Source organism: Xiphias gladius, chromosome 7 (assembly GCF_016859285.1).
Source record: "Xiphias gladius isolate SHS-SW01 ecotype Sanya breed wild chromosome 7, ASM1685928v1, whole genome shotgun sequence".
Lineage (NCBI taxonomy): Eukaryota > Metazoa > Chordata > Actinopteri > Istiophoriformes > Xiphiidae > Xiphias > Xiphias gladius.
In genome coordinates this window covers 4,324,438-4,339,107 of record NC_053406.1, presented here as the reverse complement: position 1 = coordinate 4,339,107, position 14,670 = coordinate 4,324,438, and the positions used below count along the sequence as shown (strand labels likewise).

The 14,670-nt window shown below is 43.5% G+C and overlaps 1 protein-coding gene across 2 annotated transcripts in view; it reads right to left on the bottom strand.

The window, feature by feature from the left end:
• Window positions 1–290: 290 nt before the first annotated feature.
• LOC120791687 (large neutral amino acids transporter small subunit 4-like) overlaps window positions 291–14,670 on the bottom strand; it is a 32,037-nt gene continuing 17,657 nt past the window's right edge. Inside the window, exons 6-15 of one of the 2 annotated variants that reach the window (XM_040130254.1) lie at window positions 12,149–12,241; window positions 11,809–11,942; window positions 11,091–11,302; window positions 7,528–7,671; window positions 7,196–7,213; window positions 6,773–6,899; window positions 6,514–6,646; window positions 6,032–6,105; window positions 4,960–5,083; window positions 291–4,833 (exon numbers count right to left, since the gene is read on the bottom strand). In XM_040130254.1, the coding sequence (XP_039986188.1) occupies window positions 4,672–4,833; window positions 4,960–5,083; window positions 6,032–6,105; window positions 6,514–6,646; window positions 6,773–6,899; window positions 7,196–7,213; window positions 7,528–7,671; window positions 11,091–11,302; window positions 11,809–11,942; window positions 12,149–12,241 (1,221 nt within the window). In that variant the 3' untranslated portion in view covers window positions 291–4,671. The remainder of the gene's footprint in view (window positions 4,834–4,959; window positions 5,084–6,031; window positions 6,106–6,513; window positions 6,647–6,772; window positions 6,900–7,195; window positions 7,214–7,527; window positions 7,672–11,090; window positions 11,303–11,808; window positions 11,943–12,148; window positions 12,242–14,670) is intronic. The other variant, XM_040130255.1, reaches the window with a different exon arrangement.

Below are 14,670 nucleotides of genomic sequence, written 5' to 3'. Positions count from 1 at the left end.
GGGACAAACTGTCAACTCTGGTTCAACCTGTTTATTTGAGATGACTCAGACAGTTTATGTGCTCTCGGGATGCTGCTCCGTGATTAAAACAGTGCTGAGGAAGGTCTGCCTCCTGTGTCACCTATGTATCAAGCAGATATTTCTATTTTATTTGACTCCAGATACAATGAGTAAAAGTATCGCGGCGAGAGTCTGACCCCTGCCACTCGGAAAAAGCATTGTCCTTCCTTTGCAAGATCGCAGAGGTGTGCAGGGATCATTTCTGCCACTCGAAATAAGAGACACATCTATACAAATTATGGTTTTTATTTTTCTCCTTATATTGATCTGTCTTTTTTTTTTCTCTCAGTTGAGACAACATGACTTGAAATGTCAGTGACAATGGCTATACTGTGGTACAAGACAAAAGAAGACGAGATATACAATATAAGACCGGGAAAATACACATTCTCGTAAACATCAGAGAAAAAAATAGAATGTAAAAACAACAAAACTAAACCGAAACATGGTAGGTAGCAAAAATACAAAACGTACATGCCAGGGGAGAGAGAAACAAAGCTAAAATCCCCATTTGCTATCATCACACATAGCCATAAAAACACCCGCAAGCAAATGCCGATGCTAGGATTCATCTTCAGAGAATAAACAATTCATCAGTACGTCAATCAATGAACCAAACTACGGTAATGCAGAATGCTTATCCTAGGAAGTTGGCATTAGACCGGGAAGGTGATGGCACTGAGGACAGGGGGAGACTTTTAAGGTACGGCAGTGAAGGAAAGTGCTGATTAGTTTCCCGTTTTGAGGGAATGAAGATTTCACTTGATAACTCATCACTCATTCACCCAGGCTTAATAATCACAAACTTGCATGTGATTTCAATGTACAGACATTTAAGACAAACAGTCTGCACATGAGCTAATTTCATGTTTCGCCGCGGTGTGAGTTCAGGAGGGGTTATCGAGCAAATTCGAGGATCAACGTCCATCATCACTCACATTCATAGTTAAGTACTGCATCAGAGTATATCTGTACCCGCCCGTCATCTCGCGTCGTAACAGCATGTTGAGACGCACTCATTTAAATTACAGGACACACCAGCACACGACGAGATGCCCTCTATGGAGTTAAATTAGTGCCATGATCACTGATATGTGTTTTACTGGAATGACAAAATGTACATAAGGTTTCATGAGGTGAAAACAAAAATTGTAAACTTGTAATTGAGGACTTGTGCACGGCGAATAAATTCAAATTTGTACACTTTTATGTAAAAACTCAGATTGTTGTATCTCTCAAGTACAAAACTGGTGCTTAGTGATGACACAACACAGACCTTGTGCCAGTGGCAGTACAAGAATGATTAGTGTCTCTGTGTGGGTTTGTATCTGCGATGTACAAATCAAGACTGACAAACAAAAAAGGTTCATATCTGTTCTAGGAGAGGAGGAGCTGTCTTACTGAACCTGCTGCCACCACGCCCCAGGCCCGGGGGGAGAACGTGGTGGAAGATGGGATGGACGCATTAAGATCTGCTCCTGTAACAAGAGTTTTGTACTTAAGCGGTGCAACAATGTGAATTTTCTGGATAAAGAAACGCAAAAGAAATAAAGAAAAATACAGAAATACAGAAGAATGCAGTTGCTTCCTACACACTATCTGTGTATGTTTATGTCATAGACCTTGGACAGGAATTTGATGTCTGACAGACCTCTATGACCAAAAAGTAACGTTTTTTAATAAATGTAGTACTGACATTGTGCTGGGGATTCATTACTTCCTTCTGCATGACTTCATTTTTCTTACGCACGGAAACAACATTCAATTTGACATGCACAGAAATGTACTAATTCCAAATTTAGTTTTATGACTAATGTACATTTTTCCCACTTTGCGGAAGTTCCTTCACCTCTGTGATGTAACTTCAACAAAGTTGAATCATTTCTGCACCAATTTTACTCCACACAATTCTCTCTGATCCTTTACAGATAACAAACCCGTGCAGTTTAGTAAGGATGAATGGGCCTACAGTTCTGATTGCTATGGCCACGCTTGTCAAAATTCCTGAACTGAGAGACAAGACTCTGCCACGCTGTCCGTGCACATAAAGGCAATATAATGAACATGCGAAGAAACGTTTTTTTTTTTTTCGGAGTATAAAAAAATAACAGCATCTTTCCATTCCCATGTCCTGAATTACGAATCTACCTCTGAAGTTCCGCGTATACATTCTTTGCATCATGCAACCATGCACTGTGTGTACGCTACAGTGGGGGCAAGCCATTCAGAAATACACAACTGAGGTCCATTTGAGAGGTCTAAAGTGCATCATGTGCCATTCATTTCACACTTAGTCATTCAGTGGGGGCCTCTGATGGCAGCAGAGGCTTGTCTCTCAGCTCTGTCGTCGGCAAACATCTCATGACCTGTTTGCGGAATGATGGGCGGATGAGAGCAATAGGTAAACAGAGAGATGGAGGAAGAGAGGGACTCGGTGTGCCACATCCTGCCTGAATCAACTCCTCCCATCCTCTGTACACACAGAGAGGCACTCTGAGGGTCATGGCTGTCTTTGGAAGGGCCTCTGTGAGTTACTGCCGGGCAGAAAATATCTGAGGAGCTTCACTCTATGGCATTTGAAGATGGCGGACTGAAATTGCAAATATTATCTCCCTGTATCATTCTCTACACCCTCCTTGGTTCTGCTCAGAGCTTTTCTTTCAAAGATGGAGACTCTTTATCGTCTGTGTTGACTCATCATGCTCTGCTTTACTCCGAAGCTGGGGGAACGTGTCTTTATCAGCCTGCTACCTTCAACCTAATGTCCCTTTATGTCTGTAAGAGGTGAAATCAAGTTTCCCAGAGCTGCTGCTGTGGTTGCACTTTGTGTTATGGTGCAGAAGGACCACAACGCTGATAAGAAACAAAGAGCAAAGTAGTCCTTTGAAATGGTAACTTGATTGGTTCTTTGGAAATCCACTGAAGGAGCAGGTATTGTTAGTAAATTGATGGCGATTTGTTGCCTTTGTGGTAAAATGACTTCAACTGCCTCTTAAAGCAAAACACACAAAACACATTTCTGTAATGAACTAGCACCCTTTGTGATTTAGCAATACAGGCCGTTAAACGTACACATATTTGCCCGTCTGTGTGTGACTGTGTGTCAACGTGTTGCCCAGCACCCCACAGAAGCACTTATTGCTACAACGTATCAAAACTCCAAATTCACGTGTGTGTAGCAAGTAGAACAAGTGGGGCTCCACCTCTACGCCACTCCAACCTTTAAAAACACATTATATATAATATCTTTGTCCCATCTACCTACTCTAAACACGTCGCCTCCTCCACATCTCCAGATCATGTATAGGGAAAAAGATTTAACAGCACGTCTGCGATCATATTGCAATAAATACATTTGAGAGAAAACAACAAACAGTTACATTTTTTCCGAACATACATTAGGAATTCATGACTCAGAAAACAAAAACTAGACCGACATGGCAAGTTAAGTGTCTTCCTGCACTAGTGACTGAATGACACTGTAGCATAGGACCAGCACTGTCATGCCTGGCATCATGCGGTGCAGTTTACCTAACATCAGAAACCAGCTTCTCACACTGCATTATGTAACACACACGCAGAGGTGCTGCAGTGTTTTCTTTCTAACGTATCTGTGCGTCATATGCTATCATACTATGTGTTTCAATCTGAACTGCTACCAATACTGCTGTCTGAGGATTCTTACTCAGTAAATGCTCTCGAGCACAGGAGGAAACAGAGATGTCATGACTGAAGGTGCCACGTGTGTGTGTGTGTCTGTGTCCCTGTGTGTGTGTGCGTGGGTGTGTGTATATGTACTTTTTTTTGTCTCCCAGAAGATGTTTAAGTCCTGACGAATAAAACAGAAACCAAGCAGCCCCACTGAACACTGGCGCGTGCCGTCTAAGAGAGATGACTGTTTAGAGACAAACCTGGACCAATCAGAGAGCAAAGGTCGTTATGGTAACTCCATGGTTACAACAAGTTCACAATGCACCAGTTTTTGTTGGGTGGTTAAGTTGGGTGTCTTAAAAGCACAATACTGTCACTGTGAATTTGTCTCCTCCAAAGTCTCCTCGCTTTCCAATGGCTGGCATCTTCTTCTTCTATGGTTTTTCAGTAGGACTGGTGGAGGCCAAACCAGTCGACTACGTGTAACGGTGTGAAACAAAAATGACAAGAGTGAAGAAGAAGAGTCAAAAATAAAAAGGCCCCAGTGGCTTCTTATTTCTCCCATTAGTCAATTTCTCCTCATTTCAGAGATGCAGTCGAAGGGATAGTGAAGGGTGTGGCGGGCCCCTTCCACACACATCTGCCTGGGGCTGGAGGGTTTTCTCGCATTGTATGCCCAACAGATGAGGGAGGGTGAGAACGGGTGTCACATTGGTGTGCAGTCACGTCTGGCCAAATGGCAATATGGCAGTATTATTGAAAGAGTGTGCGAAAGTGTGTGTGTATGGGAAATGTAAGGGATCTGTGAGTCGTCAGACGAACTGGGAGACGTGCTGGAGGACAGAGTGAATATATTTATCACAAATGTCACACGGGTAAATGGCCTCCACCACTCTCCCCTCCGTCTCTTCTTCTCTCTGTCCTTCTCTTTTCTTTTTTCTCTCCGTTCTCTCTCCCGGTCTAGACGAAGGCCTCGGGCTTGCTACCATTGTTGATCTTAACGTAGATCTTGGGATCCTCGTCGCGCTCGTCTCTGAGGCGCTGGAGGTGACGGCTGTGGCAGAGCAGGTACAAGGGCAGGCAGAATCCCAGCATGCTTAGCGCCAACAGGACCACGTTCACCTGAAGGGTCAGACCAACATAATGACGTGAGCCTTTGACTAAAACACTCAGAGGTCAGAGGTCTAAATATTCCCCACTGTACTTGCTCTTTCACTGATAAACAACCATATATTAGCGACATCTCACCCATAGAGGGTCTCCTTCAAGGGGTCCCACCATGGCCATGAAGAGAGGCTGCTGGAGCAGGGCGAACAGAGCGCTGATCAGAGACTGCATGCCCGTCAGGCTGCCAAACTGAGAGGATGGGTACCTGCAGGGGACAAACCACATGTCTCTGATGGTAAATTCCAACTCATCACTAAGCTGAGGTCATACTTGAGCTTTTGGAACATAGTATAAGTAAATGCCAAGAAATGTGAATATCAACTCCTGGGGGAGATAAAGGTTCAATTCAAACTTAAGCCAATCAAATTAAAAATATACTGTACACACTCAGGTGATCGTACACTATATTGCCAAAAGTATGTGGACACGAGTGACCATACCGCACTTGGTATGGGTCTGTTTATCCAGGTTTGGGCAAGGCCACTTCATTCCAATTAAAACAAGATTATCTAGTAATAGCTCAGCAGTGGTCATAAGTTACAATTATGGGATACCGCTACATGCTAAAACATACGTTAGAGTTGGCAAAAGTAGAAAGATTCATAAAGTCAGTGAACTGACTCAGGAATTTCCATTATACAGCAGAATTGACCTAGTTTGCTAACATTAGCTAACATTAGCCACAGCAAGCCAAAGGTCATACCAGACCAAGTAAGACTTTAGCAACAAAACCCCTGAGTGTATTGAATTGAATAATGGTGCGTTTTAGCGCTCTTTTCATTTGTAATATGAAGAATGTGTTTCTTCTTTCAAACATTACATGGCTTTAAGGCTACAACATACATGATGTTTTGACAAGCTTGTGCCTTCAACTTTGTGGCAAAGGTTTGGGCCCCTGCGAAAGGCCCCTGCGTCTTTCAGTTTGACATTGCCCCCCTGAATAGACATCAGCCCCTTCAAAGCCTTTCAAATCTGGTGAAACGGGCTCTTATAGCTGCAGATTAATGTTCCAAAATCACATAATGGTATAATGTTCAGGTGTCCACTTACTTTTGGCCATGTAGTCTCTCTAGTAAATGGTATATTCTATGGTATAATGGATTTATACAGTATCATTGTGTATTTTTATGCCATTCGGCTTAGGCACACTTACACAGCAGCATAGAGGCCTCCGACTGCCGAGTGGATGAAGCCTCTGACAATCGTGTGCAAGATAAAGGAGAGAATCTGAAGAGGAGGAGAAAAGAGAAAAAAAAAACATTTTCCATTAAGTACCAGGTCAGTTCGCAGCTGTCCTGTCCTCACTGAGAAATGGCTTTCATCTTTGATAAATTACATTCAGCATGGGTAAATAACGTGCTATGACCCCTTTGTCCAGTAGGTGTCACTGAAGTACTTATAAATATCATTAGCTGCATTGCCATGTGAATGTCTCCTGCTTGAACATCATGTACCGTACATCCCTCCGTCTCTCCCTTCTCTGCAGCGTAAGCGCTCTCTGTGAGGAGAATCGGGGCTGCAGCTGCACATTCTGGGACATGTGCATACCCACAAAGTGTAAAAGAAACACGATGGTTCTCTATGCACTGGTGTGTGTGTGTGTGTGTGTGTGTGTGTGTGTATGTGTTTGTGTACCTGAAGGGGCAGGTTGGGGATGATGCAGGTGACTCCAAAGCCAACCAGGAGCAGGTTGGTGAAAATGAAGGCTCTTGTGGCGTTGACGATCTTCTGGATCTGCTTGTCGGGGCGCCGGGGCTGACCAGGCTCCCTAATGGAGCAGAATAGAGTAAAATAGAGTCAGGATTTTTTTATGTTCTGTTTTCCAGCAGGTGCTTTCTTTCTTCCTCTCCTGTGCTCTCTGTCTAAATGTGTGTGTTTATGTGTTCACCCTCACCTCTTGGCACTCTTGTCACTGTCGTCCTCACAATCTTTGAGTCTCCAGTCCATTACGTAGCCAATCACAGGAGAGGTGATCAGACACAAAAGCTGGAGCACGCCAAAGATGGACGTGTAAACACTCACTGAGAGATAGACGACAGTAAAGATGGAGTTATTATCATGTTTTTATGCTATATTTTGAGGTTTTGAACATGAAATGAATCGTATGAAACGTTTAGAGGGAAATTCACAAGCACACACACTGTACACTGACAAGAAGACAGTTTTGTGAATGCCACGGGGCTTTTTGGGTCGTGACCACGCATTTTACTCAAACGTCATGCTCTCACAAGACAGATAAAGTAGACAGACAGCTGAGGAGAGAAGGTGAGAAGTGTAGGTGGTTAGATCTTTGTAACTTTGGCCTGAGGTCTCTTACCCACTTGCATCCTCTCCACTTCAACAACAGCAGGAAGCCAGCATGACAGGAAAAGAGAAAGAGCGAGAGAGACGAACGGAAAAGGAAAGATGGAGCTGAGTTAACAACGAGCAATTTTAGCGGTATAGCTGAGCAGAGAGCAGCAGGGAGAGAGGACTGTTAGGTGTCAGAGAGCAGAAAGAAAAGATAATAGTCTTGAGAAGACGTAAACACTCACTGCAGCACAGTTAAATGTCTGTGGTCAGATGTTAAATATAAAAAGTAACCATTCACAGAATCCAACCGTGTTTTCATGTACAGTTTAATCCATCGTGGCTCGCGGCAACACACACCTGTGCTTAGGTCCCCCTCTGTCAGGGACTCCAAGATAGTGTTCATGGCTCCCATGTAGAAGATGAGGCGCAGCTGGGTCACACACATGGTGATGAGGCTCAGTAAGAAGATGGGACTGAAGATACTTTTCATGAAGGACTGAGCTGCAGAGGAAAAAAGAGAGAAGAGGTCATTAGAGTCAGGGCTGGACCAAATCCCTTTGCTAATACACCAGACAGACAGTGACCTATTTTGAAAAATAATAAATACTATCCACAAAAGTTTTGTTTACGTTTATTAGAGGGAGATTTTTTTCTGCGCTGAGCTGCTTTTCCCTACTGCTTTTATGAAATACAGTGATTGTTCATTTCAAAGTAGGAAAGTGTCCTGAAGTTTCCCAAACAGTGAAAAGTTAGGGGTCACCAAGCCCCGTATGTGACTTCAGCACATCCCTACATTACTTTGTTATTTGGTTATAAAATTGTTCCCTATGCAAACCTTTAGGGAAAACTCCAGTTTCTTCATAACCCGTTATCACGCAGCAGGTTGTATACTAACAGGTATTTTTTAATGATCTCACAGATATCCACTGTCTCCCCCGAAAGGTCAAATGTTTGCAAAACCAGTATTTCAATATTTCCACAGACTATGCCGGTTGTGGATGTAACGCACGTGCCAGCGGAGAGAAAGAGCAGGGCGGCGTCTGTAGACATGCTGGATGTATATGTGGGTTTCTGTCCAGGCAAGCATTTTCTTACCTCCGAATATGTACCTCACTGCTGGACAACATGTAAAGAATACAATTTTAAAGGGGTACTCCAGCGATCTAACATTGCACTTCCACAAAGCTGGGAGACTCACAAGAGATAAATATGAAATACAATGGGGTTTTTTTTTTCTTTAGAGTGGAGAACTTCAGTGTCAAATGATGCGATGAGTGTTGCCCCAGAGACCTTAACATCTGGCCAGAAAAACATATTGTTCATCAAGTTTCAGTGAGGTAGAATAACACTCCCTGTTTTGCATTTCAATACACAATCTATACGATCTCTTCTATGCCTCTGCATTCTGAGGGTAGAGCAGCAGCAAAGACCTGTCATGCACAGTGCAGACGGTTACAAGACCACGCACGTCTCTCATCCTACATGAGATTTCCTGTGTCTTTTCACTTTCTAAACTCTATTCATACGATGGAAAACTACACCAACGTGCTTCTTCCCCAGGGTAAGTGTACTGTTAGGGTAGAGGGAGGAGATTGTCATCTAAATATTCCCACTTGCCCTCGGGTGCCATGGTAACATGTCTTAACCTGCAGGAGAAGCTGCCGTGGCCAGGGGACTCAAAAAAAAGGTGGCTGCTAGGACAAGTTAATCATTAATCAAAGTTGTGAATATAAATGGAAAATGGACACAACTGCCCATATGGCGAGGCACTGGACAAACCAATTAATGGTGGGTGCACAGATGGAGCAGATGGGTTTATTACTCAGAACAACAGGTATCCATCCGAGGCTTAATTAAGGGAATTGTTTGGTAACAGGTCATGCTTGTAAGGCATTCTAATGTTTCATATGCATTTTTGCCCACACGTTGCTTCATAGTTATTATAATCAGATCATGATATAAGAAAAAAAAATGTGCATTAACATTAACAACCTATGTGTTTTTCTGGCTGTGATTAAAACGACATATAAAACGAGTCTACATCAAAGCTAGCGACTCTGTGAAGCTGCACTTAGGCTATTGAAATGCTAACATAACCACGCTAACAAGCTCACACTGACAATGTTAACGTGTTCGCGTTTAGCAGATAAAATATATACAAGGAACATCATCTTAGCTTAGTGTGTCGGCATACTAAAAATACCCTTCCTGACTGTCTTCTGTGCTGACTCAAAATGTAGTTTACATACCAGACTGGTACACTGTGGCTATGCTGAGTGTATCAGTACAGCTACATGACTTGTGTTTGCTACTGTGTTCAAACGGTCACAGCTGCCGTCAGATTAGAGCAAAATGAGCGAGGAACAGGTTTGTGTGTAATATGGGCCTCTTTAAAGCTCCTGACAAATGGAACATGTCCAGCTGTTATGAAACCAACCATGAGCATCCGGACTGCACTCCAAACACACACACACACACTTGGACTGGCTGATACCTCACCCCTCAACAATGCTCCTCTAGAGCTCCCTGCCAGCATGCCACACACCTGCTGAGCAGCTCTTCTAAGAGCAGGGTCCGAACTGATTCCACGGTCCGTTTGGTACAAAAGAGACCGAAACAGACCCCCCCTCAGCGGGAGTCCCTGACCCAGTCTGAGAAACAGGAGGGCCTGCGGAGGCCTGTAGGTGTAGGGGTGACAGAGGTTAGCTTAGCATGGATGTAGGGCAGAGGTAAAGGGACAGTTTAGGGGCACAATAGGTATATAAGGGGTGCTTATGTATACATATGTAGGTCAGGCCCTGAGGTTTTATTATTTTCAGAACAAAGAGGTGAGGCTGCTGACTTTCCAACCATACATTACATACATTTACACGCAACATTACTCTGAGAGGACTGTTCAGGACATTGACATCCTCTGTATTTTTTATGGGAATATGGGGGTTTTAATGTTCTGAGGAGGAACAAAACCCATGGTGGGTTTTCTCAAGGAATCTCTTCTTTAGACTCAAAATCTTTAGATGTGACTGTGTTTAGGAAAAACAGAGTAGTTAATGCTGCATTAACTGATTTTCTGGGCACATGGAGGAAACAGCACAAGCTTAAAACACAACACTGACATCTAACATGCAAACAGGTTCGAAAATGTGTTGGCCAGTCTACACATAAATACAGGCACATGAGCTCCATCAATATTCATTTGGAGTCATGTTTGTGGCCACTTGATGAATGTTAGTCCTATTCACTTTCCTATTAACTGTTGTGTCCACCAACTCCTGCAAAAATAATATCTGGCTTCTTAGAAGCTAAATAGTCATGTTCACCATGTAGATGCTAACTTTGTCTATCTGCTATTTAGTCCTGGGCGGGTTACATTCACGGTGTTGATATATGTTTGTGTGTGTGTGTGTGTGTGTGTGTGTGTGTGTGTGTGTGTGTGTATAAACACACACACACAAACACACACATATCAATCCTCCCCAGGACAGTGGGATTGACTGTTGTCTGGAAAAGCCTTTGTCTAACGTGGATCATTCAGACAAGTCTGGCACACGAAGCAGCTCCCCTGCTCAGTTCACTCACAATGCAGACACCACAACTAGTGAGACTGCCTTTGCTCAAGACTGAAACATTTGAGCACAAGGAGCACTTATGTTGACTTATGTTGACTTATGTTGATATAACGACAGCAGTGACATTTTCTCAGCAGCATGTTGGGGATTCCAGTTTTGATGATCAGATGGCAACAAAAGCCACTGAGAAAAAGCTGTGGGTGGGCTTGTAATGGAGAGAATGCAACACCAGAAACCTTCCAAGCAACACACATTTGATTAAACGTCAACATTTTTACTTTCATCACCACCTTACTACAGATTCCTCACATTACGGCAACTTCTAAGTTAGATCTTGTGTTTCCGACTTACTCTCCTCCTGAGCCTTGCACTTCACCTCCAGGTCGACGGTGGACAGGCACAGCTTGTTGGCCTCCTGCGTGGCCAGGTCTTTGGGTAGCTGGTGCTGTTGCTTGATGGAGTTGCCAACACTGAGGCGGCGCCCAACGGTCGTCACCTGCCGGTAAAACTGCTTCCCTGTGATCTTGTGGTCAAAGCCCAGCCAGCTGAACTTGATCTTCACACTGAAGAAACGGTGGAAGAAGATAGCAAGGTGAAAGATCATAGTCAGCACAGAAAAAAAAAAAATCCGATGTCATGTATGAAAACAGGAGGAGGGATACATGAGGGGAGGAAAAAAAAAAAATCAGCGGACAGACGGGGAAAGGGAAAAGACAGGAGAGAGCGAAAGATCCAGGTGAATGAGAGCAAAGCTGACTGATCATCTGGTTTTATGGTCTTTCCTGTCTTCAGGGCTCACTTGGCCTCTGCTGCATTACACTGGGATTTACTGTGCATGAATGCGTGAGCATGCTTGTCTATGCAGTCTTGTACATGTGTGTGGTAATATAGTGATCTCTGTGGAGAATGCAGGCTGTCTGGGCTCAGTCAGAATCCATTTACAGCAAGTATAACCGGAGGTTAGCTAATGGCATTACAATGGCTGCTTAACAATGATAGCTGGAGGCTCCAGAAATGTTGCTATGCCTTTGTGTGTATGCCAGAACGAGAGCATGTCTATTTATCTTACGTGAAATCCATGTCCTCTGGGCCGGGGAAGGGCTCCAGAGGCCAGTTGACAAAGCAGTTGAGGAAAACGAGGCAGGCACAGCCGGCCCAAACCAGCAGGATGGAGATGAAGGTGGCACCCAGATCATAGATAACCTAGAGGCGGGCAGACGGCACCCAAATACATACATCAAAACGAAGAATCACTAACACATTCAGTTATAGCAGTGTAATTCTCTCTGAATTCATGTTAGAGCATCGCCTTTGAGGAGGACTACTTATGACGGATGAGGAGAGATGAATGCAGGTCTTGGGGTAAATCAAGAATTAGGTGATGTAAATGACTGCAACCGCAACCTTACCTTAATGCCGGGGAAGGTGACAGCAGAGGAGGCGTAGGATCCAATCATCAGGGCGATGAAGGTCGACCTCAGGTCTCCAAACATGTTGGGGAGCTATTGAGACAGAAGAAAGCACAAAACAAATGAGGTTACGAGCTTAAACATAACTCCCAGCGAGTTCATATAAACACACATAAACACGTGACGTTCAAAGATTCACTGATAACATAGCGGACAATCTTGATCTTGAATTCTTTATGAATTCTTAATTACATTAACCACTGTCCAACACAACATGCAGCAAGCAAAGACTGCTGCTTCTCGAGTTTCACTGTTGAAGTAGAGAAAAAATACCTCTGAAGTGTAGCAACCCAGTGCTTTGGTGATGGATCAAGGAGTTTTGTTTTTTTTTATTTTGAACACCAAAAAAAGTGGTACGGGCACTGCACACTGTGCAAAACTGTGAAACTTTGGAAAGAAGACATCGCACTTTCATTCCCTTACAAGTTCAAAGTTTAATTCATGAGCGATAAAACACACCTTTGCTCAGTTCGGTAAACTCAGGAGTTTTGCTATCACAACCTAACTTGTCCTGACAAGACCAGGTAGCTGATGGTGGCGAATGATGGCAGACTTTAAATAGATATTGCTATGTGGTAGACATTACTGCATCATTTTCCATTAATGCAAGTTTTAACTATGTTTTAGCATTTACTATTATGTTTTTCTCTGTGGACAGCATGTTAGCTTGCACACTAATCCTTGCTATATTTTCTCTTTATACAGTCCACTAAAACCTACAAAAGATCACTCAGTGTGAAAGAATAGCAAACTGTACACATGCATGTTCTCTGCATTATTGGCTATTAATAGGCCTGTCATCACAAAGCACACTCAGTGCTGCTTGCAGCGGGGTGTTTTTCACACTGTTTTTGTTCCAGGATTTGAGGCAGTGCAGAGACAGAACAGCCCGAGAGTGGTCTTGCGTAATGACGCTAAACCCTCAACTCCAGACAAGAGCACACGCTGTTCTTAACCAGGCAACTTCAAATCGTAAACATCCTTCTTCAAGAAGTCAAAAGCAAAGCACAAATAACTGCGACAGAGAGCGTAAGACCAACATGAGGCTTAGAGATCATGTCTCTGTCAGTGTGCCGTTTAATTTGTGCCAATTAGACAATATAGTTTTAACATGGAGGAGAAGAAATCAGACTCTAAATCGGTGAGTGAAGTGATTCTCTGGTGAAAGAGTGCGGAAAGGGAGTTTAAAAATTCGGGTGTAGCAATACTATGGGTCATAAGCTGCACTGAGAATTCCCCACGGTCCCTCTCTCATTGTCCTCATCTGTCCGGCCACCCGTCCATCCAGCCACTGTGTTCACCACAGGGGTGCAGCTTGTTAGTTAGATGGTTGAACCCTCTCACCCCACACAGGCGTCACACTCCCCAGATTAATTGGACCAAAGGTGAGCTAGAAAAATCGCTACGCCCCTGCCATGACATCAAAAATAACAGGGGGCCCCTAAATTCGTCCTCTCCTGTTTCTCTGGAGGAGCAGTCAACCGCAAGAATCCAGTTATGACACTTTACAGGAGAACTCTGACTGACAACATCAAGGGTAAGATGGGTGATCTTTGGCCCCGTTGAAGGGAGGGGTGATGAGAGGAGAGGAGAGGAGAAGAGAGGAAACACAACTGACCAGCTCAGCTTGTGTCTGGCTAAGCAGACCTGATGCGGTCATGACAAATCAAAGCCAAGTCACGGTATCTACGCAGAGTCAACAGGTTCAGATTTCCCCACTGGTGCTCTGTCGCTTCCTCATCCTTTAGTCTGTGGCGATGAGTCATTTTTTTAATGTCCAGTCTGTTGTAAGAGCTCTATTAATACCTTAAATATTGGAAAGAAGTGGGTAACTTTGGAATAAGGGACTGTATGAATATTATTAGGGGCGGCAGTAGGCTCAGAAAAGGTGGAAAATATTGTAATTTTTCTTTTTGGCTGAAGACAGTGTAGTTTTTTTTTTTTTTTGAGAGAGTAGGGGAATGGTGCAGCATTCTGAAACTACCCCCTATTTACTATATAATGCACTATATCTGCTGTCTGCCATTTTATTTGAGTATCTGAATTCTGAATGTGTAAGTGTATATCAAAAATTCCACAATGGAGCAAAAAAAGTAGTGTTCATGGCATGTACACTACTTTCTGCTAACAATTAGAGCTCCGCATTTTACAGATGCAGAAATTACCGTGGCACAACTCAACAGCTGAGTGTTTTTCAAGAGGAGGGTTCAAAATAAACATTACTAACCCTGGGGGGAAGCTTACTTTTTTACAAAGTGAAACATACCACCCCAGTAACTTTTGTCCAGTCCCTAAGTCATTAGTTCAAATGAACAATTTCCCATTTAGAATTCCAGATCTTCAGTGCATATAAAAAGGAATAAGGCCACTGCAGTGTGGATAAGTTAGTCCCTAACTTGTTTGTCATTCAACTTCATGGTGTCTCTCCCACTAACACACTTGTGCTTGTTTATTTGCTTTGG